The sequence below is a fragment of the Ostrinia nubilalis genome, chromosome 2, assembly GCF_963855985.1.
Source record: "Ostrinia nubilalis chromosome 2, ilOstNubi1.1, whole genome shotgun sequence".
NCBI classification, from domain to species: Eukaryota; Metazoa; Arthropoda; class Insecta; order Lepidoptera; family Crambidae; genus Ostrinia; species Ostrinia nubilalis.
The window spans coordinates 12213335-12240339 of NC_087089.1; the positions used below are offsets into that span (position 1 = coordinate 12213335).

Here is a 27005-nt window from a genome sequence, read left to right on the forward strand (position 1 = left end):
CACCCCCGGTCCAGCGCCGTTAACAGATCCAATCTTTTTAAAATCTAGCAGTTCTCAATTTCTCAGCCAGGGTCACGCAAGACTCCCTCCTAGCAAAACCGTGCAACCTTCCTTGACATTATCCAAGACCTGACCACATCAAAAAAAAAGAAGACTTTAACACCACATTGTCACTCTCGACAATGCGTCAGGGGAGGCGAGCATTGTGACTGAAACCTGAACAGGCGGCCCGACGTCGCAACATCGCCCATGTCCATGTTCCACGCGAAAATAATATGGATGCAATTTAAATAATCAATCCCTCAGCCATTTCTTGATGGATTTCAAAAATAACTTCACCGGCCCCCCAGTCCTGGTCCGTATTCCAATCCCATTCAGCGAAATCCAATGCTTTTAACATCACGAAACCTCTCCATTTGAATATTCAATTCAATCTTATAACAGGACAAATAAATAAAGACTTCATATTTAAGCATAATATTTAAGATAGCCTCGCTTCGGTTTCGCATTAAAAAAAATAACACCAGTAGGTTACAATCCTAGTCATAATAATAGTTACTCTTCCAAGAAACAACCACTAAACGGATTTCGACGAAACCTCACAGCACCACTGTTCACAACCCAGAACAACGTAACAGGCTATAATAATTTACGACGATCGAATCCGCGGCAAAATAAACCCCACGCGGGCGAAGCCGCGGGCAAAAGCTAGTGGTATTATAAATTATAGTTTATAATTTGCAGAAAGCAATAATAATGTAAATAATGTAAATTAATAAGCAATAATATTCGATTTACGAAAATAATTTTATCATTGATTCTTCCTTCTACGCTATTCTGAACACTTAAATATTATGCATTAAAATATCAACTAGGTAAAAAAAAATATAGAATTAGGTTTCATGTAAAAATAAAGTGATGGTATTAAAGAAAAAAAAGAGAAGAAAAGAAAAAATACACAGTAATAATAAATCAGCTAGTTATTACGCGTTATTGTTCCAATAATAACATTAAATCGGTCTCGTTAATATCATTTTCCAAATCAATTCCGCAGAATTCAAGTTCGTCAGCAAGGGTTTTCTTGAATAATATAATTTATCATGTTAGAAAAGCCTTCCAATTAGATTTATAAATATTTTTTTGGTAAAAAGAATCGCTTTACTTACGTTTTGCAGGCGTGTAAGGAAGTTTTGTTTATCCTTATCGTATCCCGCTTCTGAACTTTTGTCGTCCTTTTAAGTTCAAACGCCGGTTGATGCTTTTGACAGTATTTATTGTATAACTTGTACAACAGTATTACTCATCAGTATTACACAATTACATTTCAGCAGAGTAATCCGTTCGACACGATAGTTCACCAACGACTGCCCGCCATTATTCACAAAATGCTAACGTGGTTTTCGCTACGGTGTGATCGGAAGCGGAAACCCCGGCGCATTTTGATATAAATTATTTATTATTATAACAATGTTCTAAAAATATTGTAATTAATCATTATTTTAAATAAAATTGATATTAACATTTTACTGTTTTGATTTTAATTTATACAACACTACAAATCACAACATGAGATCACAAACCGGAAGTGCAGTGTAAAATTATCGTAATGAGACAATTAAATGGACTCTGAAAGTTATTACTTAGAAAACATTAATAATATTATTAGACAGTCTAACTAAAGTATATTATAATTATGTATATACCTAACAGTACTTACTCGTAAATCATTGCCAAAAGAAAATTATTTGCATTACAGTGTTTTTGTTTTTAACTCTGAGTGACAGGTAAAGGTTGCTACTTGAACTGACGCGGTAAATAAGTACATACATCACTTCCTTGAATGTAGGTAGGTACTTTATTTTTGGGTAAAGTTACTTTAAATTCAAGATAATAATGATTCTTTAATGACAGTCTTTCCTATCATTGTATGTAATGTTGTTGGTATGCCTCGATAAATAAATAAATCATATCCCCACCCAACGTAGTTTATAAGTAAGGTGTAGCTAACTTAACATTTACTTACATTCACAACTTACACCATTTTTTTTCTTTTTTATTTAATTGTGTTAAAACAAATGAATACTAAACCAAAGTATTTGAGTTAATTTAGTTTGAGATTATGTTTAGCATCCTAAACGAAAGTGAATAACTTTGATACTAACTTACTTTAGATCTTATTAGTTTTCGACTGAACTCAGACCTTAATACATAAACAGTTCCCCACAATATCAATTTCAAGTAGGTACCTAACTTTCCTGAAAATAATGATCAGGCGTCTCACGTCTGAAACTTGCGTCGACGATTAAATTATCCTTATTGCATCCTTTTCACACCTATCAACGAGTTTTCGCAATATCTCCCGTCCTTCTCTATCCACACAGGGATGCCATAAGTGTATCTCTTTCGTATTTTTGTCCCAACGTGGTGTAGGTAAACTGGCAACCAGCTGGCAGACGCGTTGCCATGGCAACCATTGATCGTCCGCCATGTTCGATGCAGCCGTCTGCAAAGGTCTATTGATAATAAAATTAAGTTTCTATCAGACTGTGATGAAAATAGTTTACATGAATTCGATTTCGAAGAGTATTGAAATGCTAGTGCATAATTTTATGAACATCATGTAGCATTTTGTGTAGTGAGTGGTGTCTTAATTTTTTTTTAACTGACAATAAATAAATGTAGGTACCTATGATTCAGATTCATTTAATATTGAAATATTTTTAGCCGAAAATAGAAAGCTCTCAAACTAATCTGAATCGGTAGTCATTAAAATTTCCGTTTCCAGGAACTTTGCTCAGACATTATCAATGTATGGTTCAATGAACTGAAACAAGGAGTAATCTTAAGTTGAAATATTCAAACAGGTAGGTAGTCGTTAAGATTCTGAATAAATTATCCAGATACCTATTTGGTATTTTGCGTATTTACGTATCTTTAAACTTTGCTTAGCTAAAAGGTTACCAATTTAGGCACTAAGAAAATTTCTGCCTTTATTATAAGAAATAATAAATATTGTTTGCTCCGAATAAGAAATATTAAAACGCCTCTATCATATTTCTTACTATCTGATATTCTAGGCTTTTTCCTCGCGGCATTTTCAAATTTTCTTGCCAAATTAGCATTGACTCAAACTCCAATTTATGCGGTAGGCTGTATAATTTATGATCTTTGCCTCCTTACGTATGAAAAAAAAATATAGCCAGAGCCAAGAAAACGCCATCTTGTACTTTTTAAATTTGAAAATAGAACGAATCATTTTAGAGGTTTCCATTGAGACACAAGAGGTAGAGAGGCCTACAGAACCTGAGATCAAATCAATACACTCTAATCTGTTGGTAGAGTCTCGACTCGTGACGGTGTAGTTTCGAAGTGGCCATCGTACAAACTTACAAGATAAGGATTTGCGTTTACAAGACTTTAATTTAAACAAGAAACGATGTGACCAGTTTTGATTACTGAAAGAAAATTGGACTTTTACATGTAAAAGGGAATATTTATAATTTCTCAAGGAAAGTATACAAAAGGGAATTTAAAATAGAGGGAAAACGCTAACAATCTCTACATTAAATTTTAAAACGAAAATAATTGAAAATTAAACAAATGCTACCTACCTACACACACTTGACAAACGACGATAAAAAAGAAAAAACAAAAGAATGTAGACTAACTCAAGAATCGTTACAAAAATATGGAACTTTCTCACGTTTACTTGGCTCGAAAGGGAAAAACAATTGAAGGGGTCACGTGACCGAGACGAAAAGGTTAAAACCTGTAAATAAGAGAGCTCGCACGTGCACGCGTAAGCTGTAAGCAATTACTGCAGGCGACACAACAAAACAATGGCGTCACCTGCAGCCTGCACTAGACTGCAGTGCCGGTTAGCCAGTCTATTAAAAGTTATCGTTGGCTAACTTATTGTACATACAACGGCACGTCCAGTCAAACATGGTGCGATGTTATGTAGGTGTAGATGTTATAGAGGCGATTTTGGAATAAAAATGTATAGTCTGTTTTGCTTTCGAATACAGAACTAAATGGAATGAAATTAGTAATTAAACTGTTTCTATACAAAAATTTGGCCGCAACATTTTTATCAATATCTGTAGTTTAGTTGCAAATTAAATTGTGAACTTTTGCTTACTTCAAACTTTTCAGAATGAAGTCTGAAAGTATACTTAAACCACGTTGTTTAAGAATAAAAAGCTCGTATAGAAAATCTTTATTCCTTTTATTGTAAGTCAGTTTTCAGGAAATATCAAAATAAACAAAAAATATTTTTTCTACAAAACTTAAATACTGTTTATTAATCACTGGGATTACGGAGAAGGCCACTCGTATGCAAGTGGGCGGCGTCCACAATTTACCCACAAAGTTTCCGTCAAAACTTTTCATCGGCTGTGAAATGCAATTTTTCTCGTAAAACTACTGAAAGTTCTGAAATACCACCTCTGGGCTATTAATAAGGTTCAAAATGCAGCTGCAGCGTTGCTCCCTTGACCAATGCCTCAAAGGCAGGAATTAAATATTAAATTTCATTAGTGCCAGTCACTAGAATTTAAATAGGTCGGAATATTTTGCAAACGCGTGCTGGCCACACATAATAATATGGCTTTGGCGCAATTTTAAACCTTGTCACCGCATACTGGCACGCTAGAAAGTAGGGTAAACAGCGTACTATCTGATGAAAACGAAGCCGTTGTTGACGTAGAACTGTAAATACATACATCTTTCGTTCACGGTTGAGTGACTTTGGCTGTGTGTTTATTCTAAAGAGCATCTTTGTAACGAAATTCAGATATTTTTCCGCGTGGAATCCGCTAGTTTTGAAAGATGTTTAACTTTATCACGAGACGACGAACTATGCTTTTTACAATTTTCCATTTTGACATTTAGAAACTTGTAGAGACACACTTACATAAACATAACAATTAATTAAGTTTGGAAAATAGGGGAGAGTTCGGTATATTGTACCGCCGGGTAAATTGTACCACCCTCATATTTCGTAAAGTATTTATTGAATGTCTGTAATTGCAACACTCAGCGATACACAACTAAAATCAATTAATATCGGCCATGTGGTTTTTGCCGTGACAACAAACACGTGTGTTTTATTTTGAAAAGTATATTTTCATTGTTTTCAAGTAACTTTTGACAATACATGTTTAGTTTGTAATTTTGTTAAATTTAATCACAGGGTGTTTCTAATATATTATTTAGAAGCGTAAATTAGTGTGGATTACAATTATTTGAAACATTTTTCGGTATCTCTATGCTATATTTTTTACCGATTTTTTAAAAGCACTATCACCTAGTCGGCTAAATTGTACCACATCAAGTTGTATGGAACTTTACCAAAGGATTTTGAATTTTTTTTAGTAAATAATATTTTGAAGTTATAATAGCGTAGTTATGTTTGACTAACAATAAATGAAAGCAAAAGACTGGCAAAGTAGATTAGGTACAAGTGTGTGTTACGATAATTGGAATTACAAAACTTGTACTCAAAATCGTGATAACGTGTAAAACGATATCAATTGTCTATGTTATTAACTACTATTCCTTTTCGTTTCCTAATTTGTTAAGAATGTATCGTATAATATTTTGCCATAGTTTTTTTATAGGCTTGAAATTTATTGAAATCCAATTTAGTAACCCTGTGGTACAAATTATCCAACCGGTTGGCTAAATTGGACCGAAGCTCTGAACTCGTACTTTGTTGATTTGTGCTAAATTTACAACAATCATGTTAATTAATACTTATGAAATAGTAAGTTGAATAATGTATCTTTTATTATATACCATGGACATTAGCAAAAACAAAAGAAAACTATATGTAAAATGGGATTGAAAAAAACTGGTCCAAATTAGCGGACTCTCCCTTACCTACTCAATAGTACGTACCTACCTACTTACCAATTTGTAGGAATTTCAATGACAAAATTCATTCTTAAAATTAAATATTCGCTTATACAGAAATCATACTTATACAGAACGTGTGACCTAAATTCAACAATACTCTACATTAATATTCCCTCATTCGGAACAAAATTTGGTAATACATTTCTGGATTTCCCGAAATCCTGAAGTGGCACACAAATGGGAACTGCTTAGTATTCCCACGGATTGTCAGTTTCCTCTGTATCGGAGGAAACGTACTCCAGAGTAAGGTTGTCACATAAGTAGGTAAGTATATTATGATAAAACGCCTATTTATTTATTTATATTTATTTATTTACTTCCCTTATTCGTTTACTTAGACCTAGTTTTATAGTAGGTATGTATAAAATACTTAATAGCTAGAGTCCTGCCTTTCGTAACTTTTCGAAGACATTTAATGTTATTTATAGAGTTAGTGTTATTTGTAATTGGACGCTTCAATTATACATACCTATAGTATTCGAAGTGTTCAATAAATAATTTAAAAACGGTAGCAAAAACAAAAATATTCTACAGTGAAAATAGATTTATTATGCGCTACTACGAAAACTACCGAAGCGTTTAATGTAGAGGTATTTGTAATATTACATAGGTATAATATTACAAATATTCACACGGTTCATTGGCTTGTATAAAGTTTTTTTTAAACATACTCTAATCCCTAGTAAGTATTCATTTATTTATTCTAGTCGTTTTGCAGCAGCAATCTGCAATTTTGATTTCGTAATCACTGAAACTCACTGAGGCTCTTTAAAGTAAATAGCTTTTTAAATTGCAGAACTGAAAACGCGTTGGGTTTTAATAAAAAATACATTTGCAATTCGAGTATGTATTATTTTCCAAATATTAATATAATTAAACAATCTTGTAAATAAAAACAAAGAATTTACTCGAATCTATACTAATATTATAAATGCGAAAGTAACTCTGTCTGTCCGTCTGTCTGTCTGTCTTGCTTTTGAAATTTGGTATAGTGATAGTTTGAGTCCCGGGAAAGGACATAGGATGGTTTTTATTCCGGTTAATGAAACAGGGACGCGCGCGATAAAGTTTTTCTGTGACAGACAAAATTCCACGCGGGCGAAGCCGCGGGCGGAAAGCTAGTATTCATATATTTTTAAAAGGTTTAACTGTTGTTCTATCATGAAATAGTAAGTAAGAAGTACCCAAGTAATAAAATTATGTTAATATTTAGAAACATACAATAGGCACTGAATAATATGAGTCTGGCTGAAGTTATTATGTTGAGGGTTTAAATAAAATATAAAAACAGTTTCATAACATATTCAGAGATTTGTATACAGCCTCATTGTTACTTTCATATTTCATCTCTATAATGTTTCTTTTGTCTCTTTAATACCTCTTACTTTTTTGTTTTCAATGTTATATGAATGTCGTAGACAACCCTGACACGGCTCGAGCGCTCGTTAATCAGTTCTATCCTGACGACACCACAGACTACACTCCCGAACAGATCTCAGCTAGGTCATCAATGAGTCTCACACCTGACACATCACCAGAACCACCATTTACATACACAGAAATCATGGAAGGTCTACAGGGTATGAATCATAAGCGGGCGCCTGGTCTAGACCATCTTACTTCTGACATCTGCTTCCAAGTTGCTCTCTGGTTCCCAGCGGAGGTCCACGGTTTGATGAACTGTTGTTTACGGCTCCAGCACTTTCCTATCACTTGGAAACGCGCAACTGCCAAAATTATCCCTAAACCTGGCAAACCAAACTATGACAAACTCAGCTGCTTCCGCCCGATCGGTCTGCTCAATGTCTTCGGTAAATTATTGGAGCGACTCGTCACAAACAGGCTCAACCACCACCTGGAGCTCACGAACAACAGCCCATCTAACCAATACGGCTTCAAAACCCAACGGTCAACAGTCCTAGCCATAAATAATGCACTGAATATAATTAATAGCGCCAAAGCCAAGGGCGAGCAGGTTCTCGGGGTCTCTCTGGACATAAAGGCCGCTTTTGATCGAGCTTGGTGGCCGGCTATATTCCGGAGACTCCGGGAAACTGGCTGCCCTAGCAACCTCTACAACATCCTTCTCGACTACATTGAGGAGCGAGAAGTCAGCATACTATTTGCTGATTGTCAAGTCAGTAAAATTATGTCCAGGGGATGCATCCAGGGATCGGTAATTGGTCCCACATTGTGGAACCTCATACTGGACCAACTTTTATTAACATCTATTCCGGAAGGATGCCATCTCCAGGCATATGCTGACGACATACTTTTGATCGCCCACTCTAAAAACCTCACTACTTTGGAGAACACAGTTAATCAGGCACTGGACCAAATTACCAATTGGGGTGAGAGCGTCAAGCTGGAGTTTGGCCCAGACAAAACGCAAACTATTGCTTTCACCAACAAAGCTGTCAAATGTAGGTTAGTCATGAGGGGTCGAATACTCACCTTTACTGACCGCATTAAATACCTGGGCATCATCATTGACAAGCGTCTCACCTTCACCAAGCATGTGGATCATATAGTTGACAAGGTGAAGGCCCTTTATGGCAAACTGTGCCTCTTCATACGACCCACTTGGGGCGTTCACTCAGAAAACGTTCGGATCATCTACGAACATGTAATAGAGCCCATAATTTGTTACGGGGCAGGAATCTGGTCCCCAGCCATCAAACACAAATATATCGTCCAGCGTCTACTCTCTCTTCAAAGGCTGTTCGCCATCAAAATCATTCGGGGATTCAGAACGATCAGCACCGCTGCTGCAATATCTCTTGCGCAGCTCACTCCACTCCCAGCAAAAGTTGCCATGGTTGCGGATGTCGAAACCTCGAAACTCTCTGGCGTAACATCTTTCTTGCCCCAAGAAATCTCTCTCGAGACTCCATGCCCTCCGTCTAAATTACTCCACCCGTCTGAGAGAATTGGCATACGGTTCGAGGAAATTACCTCCATATCCGAGCTTACTCAGGCGGGCGCCAATCACACCTGGCTTATATTCACGGACGGAAGTAAAATTGACGATCGAGTTGGAGCTGCCTTTGTCGTTAAGGATTCCGCTAACACTCAGCCATCAGTCATCAAGAAGCTCAAGCTTCATGACGACTGTTCGGTATTTCAAGCGGAAATGCTTGCCGTACAAATGGCTTGTAAATATATCATCGACCACCACCTCACGGATGTACTCATCCTCTCCGACAGCAAGTCTGGCCTCACAGAGCTGCGAAATGGCAGTAGCTACAACTGGTTTGCCGTCAGTATACATAAACTGTTACACCAAGCCCGATCATCTGGCTATACCATCGAATTCGCGTGGATTAAGGCCCACGCTGGATTCGATGGCAACGAAGAAGCAGACTTGGCAGCTAAGGCTGCTGCAAGAATGCGCAGAACACCAGACTTCCAAAAAGTCCCCATCAGCCTCGTTAAACATCAAAACAGGCAAAAATGTAAAGAATCGGCCAAAACTTTGTATATGGACCCGAACACCTGCGTCCATACAAGATCCCTCCTGCCAACATACAACACCTTGCAGGAGTTTATAAAGATCGTCCGACCGGACTTTGCCACCACCCAGGTCTTAACCAACCACGGTTATCATAAGGAATACCTACATCGTTTCCATATTGTCGCAGATGACCGCTGTCCCTGCGATGACCAGACTCCACAAACTTGGAAACACCTCCTAACACAGTGCCCTAGATTTTCTTCAGCCCGATATAACCATGAAATGACATCCCGCCTGCTAAATATCAACCCATATAATCTACCAGACATAATTAGAAAAGAAGACACAGCAAAAAGCTTCAAAGCCTACATTACCCATATAGTCGATCACCTAAAAGAATTTAACCAAACGTAATTACAATCATCATAATTCACAAACTAAATCACTGCACTGCAATTGGAGTACTCCACTAGCTACCATTGCATGTGTATCTCAATAACACTCACTAACAAAAAAAAAAAAAAAAAAAAAAACCCTACGTAGGTGTCCCTTAAATTAAGCTCAATGCGAATGGACAAGCTTTCATTGTTACTAAGCGACCGGTCCATACCGTAACATACAGACAAACGTATTCAGCTTATTATTATTGGGGTCACGTATGGAATTTAATTAAATAATTTCCGATGCTGAGCAACCCTGTGAATTGTTGAATACTTGTAATTACGATGTGAGAACGCAATATTCAATTTCAGTACTGAATATATTAAAAATATCGATTATGATGCTATTTAAAATGACAGGCATTTTCTTTTAAATTTCCTATCCTCGTTCTATTGTAGAGACAGCGGTATATCAAACTCTTGCCTAATGTTAGATTTTCAAAATTAAAAGATTGAGAATTTCGTGTCTAAACTTGAGTAGGTACAAAAACTTTAATAAATCAAACAATACGATAAGTTAGGTTCAGTAGTCTGTACAAGTGTCCTTTTAAATAAATTTTAAACGATATTAAGAATTTAAATAATGTTATTGTTATTAATCCACAAATGTAAATCCTCGCAATAGATTTGTTTACTAGTGTCACAATATTTCGGAAGCGATATTATCACGGTTACGCCACTCGGCCTTGCGCACACGGCGATAAGCCACGCAGCCGATACTGCAGGCGCATACGCAGGGTGACGCTATATTGCCGCGGATTTCGACATTCGCATTTTTGTGACAATATTGCACGTGTGTCAACGGGACATGTCTTATCATAATGTAACAAGTGAAATTAATCATTTACTACACACACATCGGTCAGCCTTGATTCGTTACAAAAAGCACAAATAAATTTTCATGACCCAAAAAACCGTACCTAGCGGGTTTTTATTTTAAATTGTCATTTGCCTTTTTTCTCTCTCCTGGCAAAGTAAGTTCTTTCATGATAAAATTGAGCCAGTGTTAGACGAACGACGTGTATCTAGCAAACAATCATATTTATTCAATTTGTTAGTAGTCGAAACATTTTAAATTAAATAACTTTTTTAAATCGAATCGTACGAATATTATTTTATAATGCCAGCCAATATTGTTTTATATTGCCAGTATCTCTCCAGAGAAAACTTGCCGTCAACTTTTTGTATTGCTTTTTCAATCTATCTCCTCATCGCCACCCCTAGTGTAATGCGTTTCTAGCCGCAACTCCCGCGCCGGTTCAACGTCCGCGCGTGTTATCAGCGCACGCTGTCAGCGATAGGCAGATTACGACTGTTGACTAGACGCGTTCAGTGCACTTGCGCCACTCGTAGCTAGCTCTTATTTGCTCTTTTTTAACCCTTCTTGAGTTATAAAGAGAACCAAAGTAAATGGCAGCTACCAGAAAATTTCCAAACTTATGTGCTGACTGGTCGTAGAGCTTACCTTTAGGGCAGAAAAGTTCTTGGGTGGCGACCAAGGACTAGAAGACGTAGTGGTAATTTGAAAGGCATCGTAGGTCTTATTATTACGTAATTTAGCTAGAAAAGTCATCGAAGCCTCCAAGGTTTTCCCCAGCAGCCGGTAATCCGCTACCAGCATCCATCTAAAGCTCTATCAATTTTACGTACAAATTAAAAGTAATTCATTTAAAAGAGCAATATCATCAATCAACAGTCCACGTGCAAGCTAATTAGGTACTTATTTATTTAAGAGTAGTCGTCAAATCTATAAAAAGACTTAACCGTAACAGATATTTACACATAGATAATTCGTGTGACATTTACAATCATAACAAGCTGTGAACAAATCGGTGCAATTAAAAAACGCTATTATGTCCCAGCTGGTACATGTACAGTCTTTTACAAAAATGTCTACACGATATGACACAATATTCACCCAAAAAGTAACGTAATAAATCGTCCGTTTTTTTCGGGCATGACAGTCAGAATGAATCTCTTAAATGGTGATGCCATTGCATAGAAATCAACATTTTGTAACCTTATTTAATTATTTTTTTTGCATAAATAGGATCAGTATCAATAACTCATTACCCAGATTTTTTTTCGGTGAATTTTCTATGCATGGCACCGCCAACCATCTAGTAATTAAGAATCCTGAATGTCTGATAATGTTGATTTTCAACCATTAAACGAGATGTGAAGAATATTCTTGGAGAAGGTACACTACGAAATCTAACAAAATATTTTCTTTCTTACATTGGACGCTGTTAACGCACTTTCCTTTCTTACATTTGACGCTGTTAAACGCGTGCACAGCTCAATAGTGGTCACAATTTATACGATATTTTCGATCCCGATTGTACTCCGCTGAGCGTTACGCAACGTCATTCAGTTCGCACTCAATTCATTAAGGCTCATTACCACATGGCCCAGAATCCGTAGAGCAGCTGTTCGTGGCGTAAAAGTCACCAAACATTCCTCTATACGAGAGATTAATTACTTTTTAATAGGGCCTTTTTTACATGCTTAGTTTACTGTAGATATGTCACCACGCTCCAATGAGTTATCATTTCAGTAACTGACGCTAGAACTTACTTGCCAAGTGATTAATGCCATACGTGGCTTATGAAATTGATCTGACTATATCCAGACTTAGTTTAGTATTGTTGTTAAAAATAGTATTATAATAAAATTAACATTGTACCTATGTAACAACAAGTTACAACAGTAAGTATCTACAAGACCTACATACTCAAAGGAACATTCCAAAGCAAACAAAGTCCATTTTAAAATTGTCTCTCATTTCGACATATCCGACATGGCAACACCAGCCCACAGATTAAATAATGGGTAGCGACCGGCGCCCGCGCAACTGGGTCACAAATTCAAAGGTCGCCAATTAGCTGGAAGGCCCTTTGATCTCGCCGCCCACACTGCCACTTGGTAAAATAAAAGGCTGAAAAATCCGAAGCAAGCTCGAGCATCCATTGTTCCGTTCGACCGACGCCTTTTACTTTTTGGAACTTCCTACAAGTTAGGTACAATGTGGGGACACGTCGCGGCACTTTTTACGTTCTGCGCAGAAATTGATTTTTCTGCTTGTAGAATGCAACCGGATTTAGCGTCGAATGTGAGCAGTCTTAAATAAATAACTAATTCATTGTTTAAAAAACATCCAGAGGTATAATGAGGAGGATAGCCTAGGCCACTAAAGAGGACCTGACAAAAATCATCTTCCTCGAAAAAAAAATGCCAGCCAGTGTCTAACTATGATGGAAAATATTTCCTAAGTACCATTTTTATTAGTTTCGCTAGTTTATGAGTTCTTCACTTGTGAAAATGTCTTCATAAATATTTTATGCAGTAGCTGTCTACGACTCCAACACAAGTATACACATAGGAATGCAAACAAAAATAAAAATGCAATAATAGTCTCCCCCGCGGAAATACATTTCCGTTACGTCCGTGATGACTCTCAAAATACTCCCCAAAGTCAAGCTCCAGTGGGCAATAACTATAAATCGATGGTCGCAACATAACATTAATCGCTTCAGAAACTTTTACCACTTCTGATTGATGCTTTCCTCAGACCTATTACTATAAATATCCACTTAGATGCCCAACTTTTTCAACTCTACAGAATGGGTTGTTCAAGTAAAATTGACTATTGTGTGCAAAACACAACATTGTGATTGCCTTCACCGAACACATTTTTGGCGAGAAGAATATAAATTATTGTTAAATTACCAGTTTTACGTGAAAAATGCTTCACAAAAGAAGACGACGGCAATACGAATCGTCTCATTGAGGATTTTGGAACCACCTACAACGATTGTTCTTTGGGCTATAAAGTACATTTATGGCGAAACCTCATTGTCAAGTCGGTTATTGTCTCTGGTTATGGAGAGCAAGGGAGTTTCTCGTCAATAAATCACGATGTTACTTCCAAGTTTATATAAAATAAAATTTACAATAGCAGGTGGGATTCCAGTCTGCAACGGATATGATAAAGTTGTAATAGGTAAAGTTCTACCTACTTACGTCCAAATTGATTTAATTCTTATGCTAATCCAGCTTTTATTAATATGGTACCATAGCTGGCAGACATACCAAAACTCCTCTTGGAAATGCTTATCTCGTCTCACCTGCAACAATAAAAACATGAATAAATTAAACAATTCATAGCCAACAATAACTCAACTTAATCTACCATTGTATTTTAACGACCGCAAACATCGGAACAAAATAATTGTTGTTGCAATTAATGTTATTAATTAGACTTTTAACTACCGAGCAATTTGCTGTGTTTTAGAAACTTCTGGGTATCTTATCATATTAAACACACATTTCGTAAAAGTAAAGTATGTTACGGTGACATGAGATCGCAATCTGTTGAGCAAGTGTTTTCTTCATTTTGATATAACGAAATATTTCAGTATATTAAGTAAATAGTGCAATCGTTTAACTAATTATACAAAATGGGGCAGTCAACGCGCCAGTTACTTTATCGTGCTGTTCTGATTTTAGTCATAAGTGTAAGAGTTATTTTTTTCTTTCAAATGTTAATTACATAGTTAATAGATCTACGATTACAAACATAAGTAGACCATTTTGGAGTCATGTGTATTTTTATTAACTGTAATGGATACTCAGTGAACAATATAAAATGTTAATTGTTTTATGTTTTGTTCTAGATAGAAAATTATATACTATGCGACTCATCATCAGAAGAAGACAGTGGCGAGCTTTTGGAACCGGCTTACAACGTGTTCCTGAGAAATGATTCACCCCACGACAAGTTGATGAACACTTTGCGAACTGTCGCAGCAGCTAAAGGTCTTCTTCCAGAAACCAGACCAATGTGGCCACAGATGCTAATGTATACGCAAATTGAAGACCCAAAGGCATTAGTGTCGAGCACACCACAAACCCAGTTCACCCCTAAAATAACTTCAGTCTTCCAAAATCCTTATACGACGACGTCACCAAAATCTCCAGTGCTTCCTGAAGCCTGCCAATGTGATCCACGTCCCAGTTTTATATCATCTTCGGAATTTAATCCCATGCTTCAATCTAACAGCATAGATAGGTTTCTGCCAATCACTCCTACTGTAATTGATAACAATAATTTGAATATTATATCTCATAGAGAACCATCCTCGCAAAACAACATTTTTGTCCCAGTTGATATGAACAACTTTCCATCAAATCCTAACATGATTCCAATCCCTCCTGAATATTTAAATACTGTTCAACTATCAGGTTTTCCCACCTACCAGGCTCTACCAGGCTTAAATGTACTAAGTCCTGAGTCCAATCCTAGCTTCATAATGGCTGAAAATAATATCCAAGGGCCTGCCGTCTACTCCCAACCCATCGCGTTTGCTCCTATCACATATTCTCCCTTTGTAGCACCTTCTTCACCATCACCTTCTACTGATGTAATGCCAAACATTATCATAATTAATCCATCACTAAGTGATTGCAAATGCGATGAACAACCAGCCTTCAATCCAGTCCAAACATCCGAAATAATTTCAGAAACGCCAAGTGTAGAAAATTCTGAAGGTCTTGCTCAAAGCGATACTGAAATTCAACATGTGCCATATAATTTAGAAGTTAATGTCCCAGTTTTAACGAGACTGGTTCCTACTACTGATTCGGGAATGTCCTTGTCAGATTATCCTGTAGTTCCTTCAAGTCCTGCTTTTCCACCAATTATAGAATATCCCCCTTTCCCATTTCCACCTCCACCAATGCCTTTCTTACCTCCCATAATTATACAAGCACCAAAATCTAAATCGAATAACTTAATTAAAATTTTGCTGCTATCCCAGCTTTTGCCTCTCGGGATTGGAGGCTCTCAGAAAGGGAACAACAACAACTGTTGTCAGTACATTCCCGTTCCTTGCCCAATACCTTTTCCAACTATCGAAGCAGTATAGGTAGTAAGAACTAAAGTTAATTACACTTAAATATATTTAAATGCTAAGTTAAGTTCTTATGTAATGTTAAATTATTAAGCCCATAAACATTTATTTATACTATATCCGTTGTTTGATTCATTCATAATTTGTAAATTATTTTCTATTTAGATGTAAATTTTCTAGAATCTCATTTAGTGCGGGAAGCAATTTGAACAGTTCAAGGTTAGTATTGACGAATACAACATTATGTCAGAAATAATTCTACGAACAATATTTATGAAGAATTTGATGATCAAAAATGTAAATCGCAAATTGCTATGGCATTTACTTGATGTGGTTACAATACATTTTAATTAAAGTTAGCATCATTGATTGATAGTATTAATAATAGAATCTTATCTTATGAAACACGAGAATAAATGTCGTGAGTTTAAGACATTTACTAAAAATATGAATATTAAAGATAATCTAATTAAATAACACCTTAAATATAACTATTTGAAGAGATTACAATATTTTGAAACCCGATAGCCAACGTGGTTAGGCCATCAATAGCTGGAACAGTAAAGTGTATGCTTTACGATATCTTATAAAATATTGCTACACCCGCGCACGTGAGATTATGAGCATCGTGGTTCAAATATTATGCTGTAAAGGCAGCCGCAGATCTACTCGGATCGACGGCGATTGAAAATGATTCTGCAGTAAAGACAGCAAGAGATCTGCTCGAATTTAAAGCAATTGAATCCACAAGTGCGCAACTTTTATGCACTTAAGGTACAGTTACGAGGAAAACGTGTATTTTTGTATTTATATTATACAAACAGATATTGGATGTTTCCAATTTTCAGATTGAACTATAAATTCCGACGTTAGAAATCTTTGTTACTTACATCTGCTTATTAATTATGTCCTACCACAGTCAACGCTTATTAAAAATGAGATTTCAGTCCACTAACTACATAACTGGACATATTGTCAGTTACTACAATATTGATCTCCATGAATCGAGCTAGTATGCATGCGTCTTTATGAAGATCCGATTAGATAAATAACTATCGGTGATGTAACTGGACCGATATAAATGTCATTAACATAAGTAAATTTATTGTTGCCTCTCATAGGGGAAGGCAAATGAGTTAAATAAGGCAGAGGTGGATAAACATTTAGATATGAAAATATTACCGAGCTATGTTTGTTTAGCCGTTGTGTACGTTGTTTTAAATGTTGAGGTAAGAATATTTACTTCTAAAGTGTATAGATTTTTCTATTTCCTTAACTGCTCCTGTCATTTCTGCTCTGTCCGAATTATGAAACAACCCTTAAAATTCGAGTCATCAAATTCAAGATTCGTACTTGCGATAGGTTGAATTTAAATACTGATACTAATCAGGCTTGAATTTATATTTTGAGTATGAATTGAGTAATGAGCTCTATTTTATTACAAATCCCTAAATTCTACTGAAAATCTCTTTTTCTTTTATTATTTTATAGCACTTTCTGTGCCGCTTAATAAAGTTATATGCGGTTTATCTTTTCCAACTCACTGATAGGCACTATGTAGTGGTTTGTTGAAAGCTAAAACTATCATCTCATTTTACATATGTTGCAGATATTGCCCGCATCAGGTCAAGTTATACCAATAATAACTACCGACAATGACAATGACGACCTCGGAGTCCTACTCACTATCCTCCTGCTTGCGTCACAAAATAGAAACAAAGGTAACTGTGGGTGCTGTAACAACTGCCCAAGCGGTTGCGGTGGGAACGTATTCATCCCTTATCCTGTACCAGTCCCAACAAGCCCTGTAATAAAGAGCTATATTGACGATAGTTGTGATAACTACGATGATGCTGACGATTATTATGATGATGCGAACAATGAAGAACCAAGTGTAGCAGTTGCAGCTTCGGCGGCTGCACAGTCAAAAACTGAACAAAAAGGTGGAACAAAGGGCAATGGTAGTGCAAATACAGCTGATGGGCAAAGAAAATCAGTTAGTGCCGCAAAAAGTAGTGCAAAAGCCTCAGCTAATAGTCAAGATGGCAAATCAACAAGCAAAGGAAAAGTAAACACCAAAGCAACGTCCTCAGCTCGAGCTAAAGCTCAGGGAAAGCCCAGTGGAAAAAGAACATCTAGTGGAAGTACGAAAACCGGCAGGTAGAAGAAAGCGTTATATTCAAGCTAAAAATTTTGTTGTTTAGGTTTATTTCTATTGTACTTAATAAATATTTATTTTGTATGTGTTATTGTATCTATTTCCTTTTTAGTCACATGTTTAATTGTTGTTATTAAGTATAGTTACAACGTATTCTAGAATAATGTGATACAAAAATAAAAGAAAATAGGTTCATTTGTTATTTTGAAATAGTGGGTTATAAAAACAATTTTAAAGTAAGTTTATGAAAGAAAAAGTCAAAATCTGCCAAAATTATCATCAATTAAACTTTGGTGCGATTATAGCCAGGAATCAAAAGTTTGTTTTTAGGTACACCAATTTCCCGTTGGTGAGAAAATTTGAGATGCAAATTTGTAAATTTCTGGTACTTTGCCAGAGCTAACCAGCTAATTTGAATTATTGCTGTATCTACGGAGTCGTAGATATTATTATTATGAATGCTCGTAAAACAGTTCTGACGCAGTTGCTATGGTGCGGTGCCTTTATTTTCTCTTTTGTTCCATAAGATATTAGCTGTGCCCGCGTTTTCGTAACCGTAGCCTATAAAGTTAAGTAGAAAAATATTTTTTCAATTCAAACCTGTAGTTCCTTTAGATTAGCACGTGCAACCAAAAAACAAGAAGATTCTCAAGAAGAAGTAGACCATAATACCAAAATAATGGTTAATGTGCTAAAATTTTCACATGTTTGCAACGCCTCTATTAGTAAACCAGCAATCCAATTTCAAGTTGGTATTGGCAGTTTCATGAATGAGTAAATAGATTGCATTTCGCACCTGCAACTTGTCCTGAAATGATTATTTAACTAGTTCCAATGCAGGAAATACTAACCTACATACGTCTAAAACCTAATCTCAATTTCAGCGACGCCATCTGGACCGTCAGAGTAGCAATCACTCTTGTTGCAGGTGTGGTCTGCTTTCGGTCCAATGCGGCTCGAATGTAGAAATTAATTATTCAAATACTTATGATTATAATGGAGCACTTCTTTAGATCCTACTAATTATAAATGTAAAAGTTTGTAAGGGTGTATGTTTGCTACTGTAAATGAGAAAAAAATTGATACCGAGGTGAAAACATACAATAGTTTTTATCACGGTTTTTAGAAGGGGCGCCAAAGACTTTCTTTCTGTAACAGACAAAAATGCGGGCGAATCCGAGAGATGTATTATGGCAGAGATTATGATTGATTTCATGCTTGAAAATTTTGATTCATTCCAGCATGTCAGGTATGTAAACACAATACAAAGTTCCTAAAATGGACTCTGAGAACTCTATTCTACCTTTAACTAATTATATCCGAGTAAACAAAGCATAGTAGTAAATTCCTTACAGAGGCGCCGTACTTGTAAGTAGATAACACTCGTAATTACAATTGTTAAATAGGACGTTTTAATTGCATCTTAATGCCGGATTCCATTCATTGACCACCTTATAGAGCCGTGCCTGATACTAAAAGTATGAATTAACTATAAAGGAATACAACTATATTATCTCTAAATGGCACTTTTTCCTCTACCTGATAGCATGGTTTACTATGACTAAATAGCTAGTTTAACGCCATAGGTAGGTATTATACTTACTTATATCAAAAAGCTTTGTTGCGAATATGTTGTTTGTCATCGCTATGTTCTTCCGTTTCTTAGTTTAATCTGTTACAAAAACTATATCGTAGATTAGGAGAGACATATATTTTTTTTTTGTTCCCAGGATGCAAAAGTTCAAATAAAGTATCAGACTAAAATATCGCAGTTCCAAAAATGTAAGAACATTCATATAAAGATCAGTGTTCAAGTGAAGATTGGCAAAAACACGCCTCGATGAGTAATAAACACATAACCCTTTGTTTCGAAAGAAGTACCCAGAAAGATTTTGGCTGCGGTCAGATGACGCATTGTATGTGTCGCAAAATGTAGGTCTCACTGCATAAAAATAGCTAAAAAATAACTCTTACGATGGACAAATGACATTGTATTTATATACTTTCTCCCTGTCTCTATTATTGCAACAAGCTGCACCTACGATTTTGTACGCGTGAAAATAGTTCGAATAATATTTCCCGTTTTTGCATCATTTTTCTTTACTGCTCCGCTTCTATTGGTTGTATGGCGATGTTATAATATGGCCTAAAGCCTTCCTCGATAAATGGGCTATCCAACACAAAAGGATATTTTTTAAAATCTGACCAGTAGTTCCCAAAATTAACGCATTCTAGCAAAGAAACAAAACTCTTTAGCTTTATAACATTAGTGTAGATTTTTTGCATTAAATTAACACTGTCAGTTAAAGGATCACATCAGATACTGTCAGCATAAATACTTACGTAATTACTAAGATGACGACATATTAGTAGTCAATCAAGTAATCATCGAGATATTTTTTCTATCAGAATAATCGTGATTAAGACAATAACATGAAGCAACGTCAGATAACTTTAATTATCTCTACAAGATAATGACTATCGTTTGGAAATCCGTCAGATATATAATTGTATTTAAGATTTGAATTATGTCATTAAATATTTGCTTCAAGATGTTAGCCAGGCTCTCTGTGCTAGCTATATCAATATTATATCTCCAGGTATGTACCATTGTACTCTTTTAGCTTGTATTTTTATTGGTCTTTGTTTATTTATGAAATATCTTATTTTTTAAATTTTTTTTTGTTAATTTCAGGTCAGCTGCAGTCAGCAAAATGGTTCAAATATTCTATCTAACCTACTTTTAAACAACTCCGTGGGAATGCAGTCACAAGGAAATATCATTCAGAAAAGTTTAAATCAGTTTTCGAAGAACCACATTTTACCAAACAACGTGCAACAGTCGGTGAATTTACAGAAATTACAGAATCTGCAATCTCAAGGATCACAAGGAGTGAATGTACAGCAGCTTGTTAATTTGCAAAGTTTGAACAACCAGCAATCTTCGAATCTGCAGACCGTGAGCACCCAACAGCCTATTTTACAGTCAGTGACAACGCAGTCGCCTTTAAATTTACAATCTGTGACCACACAACAAACTTTCCAGTTGGGTAACTCGCAAGTTTTGAACCCACAGTCAGTAAATACTCAACAGCCTCCCAATCTACAGCATTCGACGCTAAGCATTCAACCTACGAGTTTCTCACAACAGACTTTATCACAACAACCCATTTTCCAACAAATATCTTCTCAAAATTATCTTCCTCAAAATGTAAATGTGCAGAACCAAAATCCAACTTACAGTAATGTAAAAATGCTAAGTCAATTTTCTGATACATCGTCCCCTTTAGTAAATGGTCAGTTTATGCAAACTTGTCAAGGGACAAGTGCCCCATCTTGTGCTCCTGTAACGTCTTCAGAACCATCTTCGTCAACGACTTTATGTATTAACAATGCCGGAGGCGAGTCAACGTCAGTAACTTGCCCTCAAAATAAGCAATATTCAATATCTGGTGTACCTTCGTATATAGTTGATAGACAATTGGTCAACTCTATATCACCATCGGCTGCAGTATCACAGAATAATCAGCCATCATTGCTAACAATTGTAGGCGTGCCACAGCAAAACCAAGGGAAAGATAACATGCCTTTCTTAGCACAGAATCCGGCTGAAACCCCAAATCAAATAACAATAATAAGATCCGTTCAACCTCATTCACAAGCTGCCTCTATATCAAATCCAGATCAGAATAAGATTAGCCTATTTTCTCCTATGCCAAGTCAAACACCGCCTTCATCCACATCTTCAGTCATGCCTACCATCAGTTCTATTTTAGCTTCAAGTTTGTCAAAACAGGCATCACAGTCTTCAAATCTCAAAGCATTATTACCACTGATTTTCAATCTGATAAAAGAGAGAAATAGCTGTGGATGCCATCATTGTGAATGTTCAAACCGTAATGATCACTTCGAAAAAGACGGATATAGAAGTTATCGAAAACAGAAAGGACACAGATATTATAATAAACCAGAGGATAATTCAAAATACAAAAACGATGAATCTGAAGAATATGAGGAACATGACAGATATTACAATCGAAAAAGCAACAAGAAATTTGGAAAATATAAGAACTCAAAGCCCGAAAGTGTTGAAATGTCCCGAGAATATGACTATAGCGATGAGTACCATGATGACTATTAGCACTAAACCAAATTGTAGGCATAAGTTAATTAATAACAATAAGTATTTATATTATGTAAAACCTAGCCTAGCAGACTCTTAATAATAAAAAAGTGTAAATAAAAAACTGTTTTTAATTTGACTTGTACTTATTTATAAATTCTTGTAGCATTTGAAAAAGTTCCTTGCAAAATAATAATAAACGTGTTATAGCACGTGTCTGGCAAAGTTTAATAGACTATTACGCGATTTTGCCAGCTTTATCTCTACGTGCACATGCGTTTGACTCACCTCTGTACTGCTAGTACGATGTACCATACAAACGCAATGTTAAGATAAAATTCAATATAAAAATGCTTGAACAACCTTTTGGCATCATTAGTACTTTACAGACAAACACAATCAAACACAATGGTGTCAGTAGCGTGTATTGTAGTACTTGCTCTAGTGTGCTGCAGCGTAAGTATTGATAAGAAAACAAACTTTGGAACAAGTTTCTTGAAACTAAAATCCTTTACTACGAAACCAAACCAAAATAGCAAAAATGTTACCAGAACACCAAGAGCTTTGCCTATATGAAACTCTGATTTAAGAAAAACTTTTTTACAGATCTCCGACGCTGTCCCCGTAGGACCTTATGGAACCCCATACGGAGGACCCAGCCAATCTTACCTTCCCCCATGCCAGCCTATCGTGATCCCCCAGAGCTGCAACAACGGTGGTGGCTTCAAAGACATCTTACCCTGGCTTCTGATATTGTCATTGGGCAATAACTAAATGTATAGTTAGATAAGAGAGCGTTTTGTTTGTTTGTAGTAAATAAAATGGTTTCCGATCTTTAATTTTATATTTTTACTAGCGGCCGCCCGCGACTTCGTACGCGTGGATCCTGTTTTACCCCCTTTTCCCGAATTTTCTTTGCTATAAACCTCACGGAGCCCGAGACCTTTCCAACGAATGCAAAACCGTGGAAATCGGTTCGTGCGTTCTGGAGTTATAGCGTCAGGGAGGAAAACCCGACTTATTTTTATATAGTAGATTTGTTCGAACAAGTTGAAGACATGAATGATTGATACTACATACCCCTAAATAACACAGGATAACGAAAATTACTCCAAAACTAATAAAATGGAAAATGAAGTACAAAAGGAAGATTTTTATTCTTTACTTCATTATCGTCAGCTCCAGAATTTTTACTTCCCAAGACAAGCAGCTTTTGCACTCGACAGCGTTGCTGATTTTTCCAGATCAGTTTCTCGTAAAAATTTAGATCTGACTCTTTTAGTTTTAAAATACAGTCACATAAAGACATCGACAGCGTTGCTGATTTTTCTAGATCAGTTTCACGTAAAAAATATGATCAGACTCCTTTAGTTTTAATAAAATACAGTCACATAAAGACAAAAATGAAAAAGTAATACGCATCAGCCATGTCATAATAACAGACTTTACAAACCATACACAAAAGAAGATTATTCGAAAAAAGCTTTAGTTTACCCTATGTTTTTTCACCTGAATGCATCACTTTCTGTCCAAGTTGGTTGAGACAGTGCCCGATAAGTAACTCTACTTAAATGACTATTTAATCTGTAGAAAAAGGTATTATAAAAGATAATTAAGACTGATATCGTTATCATACGACACATTTAACCACATTGGTTTAAGCTAAGACAAACTTTGAGACATGAGTAAATCGTGGAATATGTTGGGGACTTATACAAAATATTATGTACTTATCTTCGATTAGTATGGGCGTATTTTTCTTATGAGTGCTCTTATCTTGTCCTATAAAAAGACATACCTATAACAGCTTTATTATAACAGAAAAGCACTAACATTTTCCCAGAATATCAATGCCAGTGGACAACGAGACATAGTATAATTCGTTTTGGATATCAATTCAATAACACATATTCCCTTTGTAGATAATGAAAAGTTTTAAATGGCATTTCCATACTATGTCTTTATGGTGTTCAAGGTGCGCAACTTTTAAGTAAGTAAGGCTACTATTTTGCAGCAAGCTTTTAGTAGACATAGCGAAGTAGATGGTCGAAACCATAAATTAATGATACACTGTATTTTGAGACCTAGGAGAACGAACGAGATATACAGACAAAATACATCGCAATTGTCTGAGGAAATCATGAAATGGTGCCTTAGTTGGACCAGTCTGGTCTTAATGGCCTCTTACGATAATGAGTCTCTGTCTCCCAGTGTCATGGCCGACTTGCCGAGATAAATCTAAAAATAGTACGTAATATAAATAAAAAAGCAAATATTTATTATTTATTTGCTACACTTGTTACAACAACCTTACTAGAAAGATTACTTAAGATGATGTAGTTAACAAAAGATCTAGAAAAATTAAAGAGTTAGAACAAATAAATATGTAATTTAATTGGTAACTATTTGCTAGAAGCTAAATAATGTTTTATAAAAAAAAGTACTCATATACCACTCAAGGACGAAAGTAAACAATTTCTATTTAGGTGTCCCGAAATGATACCAAAAGGTTAAAACGCCTGAAGCACCCTAGGGACTCTGTCCAATCTGAAAATTGTTTTTCCAGAACCCAATAGATTTTCTTTTTCAGGTAATGTTCAGTGTTCAGTTAGAATACCTACAAATGGAATGCAATGCAATTTAGACGATTTTCTATCTAGGCCAATGGAATAGGTATTATGAAATGAACTTTTGGAATGTGCCTCAAGCAGTCTAGTTTCAACTCTAGCCTAGGTCGAAGTATGCTATTTCCTTTACTTAACGACTACTAGTATATATGTAACCTATTTCCTTTCCAGAAATGACTGCGTGGCTTACAAAGACGTGAATAATCTAGGAGTATAATGTTATAGAAAATATCAGGCAGAATCCTGACATGCTTAAAAAAACACGACGCAACCAATTATTTTGTTACATTGATCCGATGCAGATCATTATTTATAAAAATTAACAGATGGTTAAAAAAACGGCATTTACTCGTATTTTATATCTGTGAATAAGCTTGAACTTGAGTCAAAGGTTGACTGTATTCTTTCCTTGCATCCTGCGAAAATTTCTAACTACTAAATGAATGGTAACCCAAAATCATTGCGAACTCAATCGTGATCGTGAGTTATTAAAGTTAATAGACATTAGAAAACAACTTCATCATCATCATCATCATCATTTCAGCCACAGGACGTCCACTGCTGAACATAGGCCTCCCCCAATGACTTCCACATCGCACGGTTGGTAGAAAACAACTTCGCGGTTTGATAATTCAGTGTTTATCTTATCTTAAAATGCCTGTAAAATGTTTCAGTAATTAATTTAGTGCCATATTAATGTCAATTAAAGCAACACCATTCCAAAGTATAACGCAACAATTAGAAAACCATTTCATCAATGCATTGCCGTAAGACATGATTGAATTGCTAAATTTCCTATAGATAACCGGAACTTTTATATAAACGTGGTATAATTTTTATTCATTGTATTTCATTTAGTGCGAATCTGATGATACTTTCTCTGTAATTTAAATTAAAAATATTTTTAATACAAAAATGGGTTCAGCTTGGTGGATGTTCTGCTTAGTTCTTATCGCCAACGCCAATGTGAGTATATTATTTTATTTCAAAGGATATAGGTTTTATGTAACTCATATTAATATAAGTTCATTGTGGACAGCGACTGGATTATTCACCATGTCCTTGGTTAGACTTGAACCCATCGATGCTGATGGATAGGTTATGTTAGGTTAGGTTAGGTTAGGTACCTACTAAACCTTTCAAACTAATTTTCGCAAATTAATTGTGAACTGTAAGTTAGCAAAGACGCTTTTTCCTTGCGAGTGTGTTAAAAAATGTGTGACGGACTGCTGGATGACGAATGTCCAAAAGGACATGAAAGTATTATTGGGACTCCACGAACAAGACGTTCAAGATAGAATCAAATGGCGCCGTATGATTGGGAAAGCTGACCCCGCGTAACGGGATAGGGCGAGGCAGAAGAAGGTCTACTTGCGTCCCAAATATATTCCCAGTTATATAATCAACTTTGTCCTCATTTAAAAACAATTTTGTGTCCACAGATTCTCCTCGTCAGCGCGCAATATGGCGGCTACCCTCCCTACCCTCCCCCGATCGTGGTCAGCGGGAACAGCGGCAATAACAACGGCTTTAACGGCATCATGCCACTTCTACTTCTACTGCTTCTGGACAACAACGGCAGCGGCGGTCTACTCGGCGGCAGCAGTGGCGGCTGCAGCTGCGGCGGCGGTTGCAGCGCTTGCGGCGGTTGCTCCGGGCAACCGTACGTGCCTTACCCCTCCCCGTACCCCTGTAACTAAGTTACAACCCTCACAGCCATGTGAAGGTCCTGTAAATTTTAGTATGTACATTTTAAGGTCAATAAAGTATATGTGTTAGTACGAAGTTTTTGAATAAACAATTATTACGTCTTATTCCAATACCAAATCTTAGGTATATGAAAATTGTTACATCACGAATATTAAAATAAATATTATCAGTCAAGCCTTTATTTGCGTATTTATAAAAACAAATTATAGCAGAAGATTAACCTTAATTCCTTTCCAAAAATAGTAATTCCCAAAAAAATCTCTACGATCGGTAGAAAATCGAAAGATACTTTTCCGTAGCGGCTATTGCTGCTAGTGTTGCAATGTGTAAGTGCAGTCAGCATCAAATAGTTAGTGACACCCAAAGTGGCCAAAAAGTAGACAATGCCACCTTATTCAAACTGTAACAAAGACGTGTTGCGAACTTTTTGGCTACTTATTGCTGACTATTTGACGCTGACTGTAGGTACCTACCTAACACAATAAATGTCATGATTAGTTTCTAGGGGAAGCTGTTGTTTGCGTTTACTCCAACAGTAGACCACAGAATTAAAATGTTGAATGCATTTAAAAATACATTTCCAAAAAAATGCCACAGCACATAACAATAACACAACCAGCCGCCCTAATAAAGGCTTATGAACTTTGCAATGCAAAGTGGAA

The 27005-nt window shown here is 36.1% G+C and overlaps 3 protein-coding genes across 5 annotated transcripts in view; 2 read left to right on the forward strand and 1 right to left on the reverse strand.

Annotated features, from left to right (window-relative positions):
- Positions 1–27005, reverse strand: part of LOC135078739 (uncharacterized) — a 177522-nt gene that overhangs the window by 69947 nt on the left and 80570 nt on the right. The window lies entirely within an intron of this gene.
- On the forward strand, positions 20423–22817 carry LOC135086709 (uncharacterized). Of its 3 annotated transcripts, XM_063981498.1 has the most exons (3): positions 20423–20483; positions 20579–20842; positions 22613–22817. In XM_063981498.1, the coding sequence occupies exons 1-3, from the start codon at positions 20436–20438 to the stop codon at positions 22778–22780; spliced, it is 480 nt and encodes a 159-aa protein (XP_063837568.1). In that variant the 5' UTR covers positions 20423–20435; the 3' UTR covers positions 22781–22817. The 3 variants fall into 3 exon arrangements, 2 of the variants coding, with proteins under 2 accessions (XP_063837568.1, XP_063837560.1); XM_063981490.1 differs by lacking the exon at positions 22613–22817 and having other exon boundaries at positions 20579–22089; XR_010260582.1 differs by lacking the exons at positions 20423–20483; positions 20579–20842 and adding an exon at positions 22400–22462.
- Positions 25499–26522, forward strand: LOC135086730 (uncharacterized). The gene is made up of 2 exons (XM_063981511.1): positions 25499–25599; positions 26076–26522. The coding sequence occupies exons 1-2, from the start codon at positions 25549–25551 to the stop codon at positions 26331–26333; spliced, it is 309 nt and encodes a 102-aa protein (XP_063837581.1). The 5' UTR covers positions 25499–25548; the 3' UTR covers positions 26334–26522.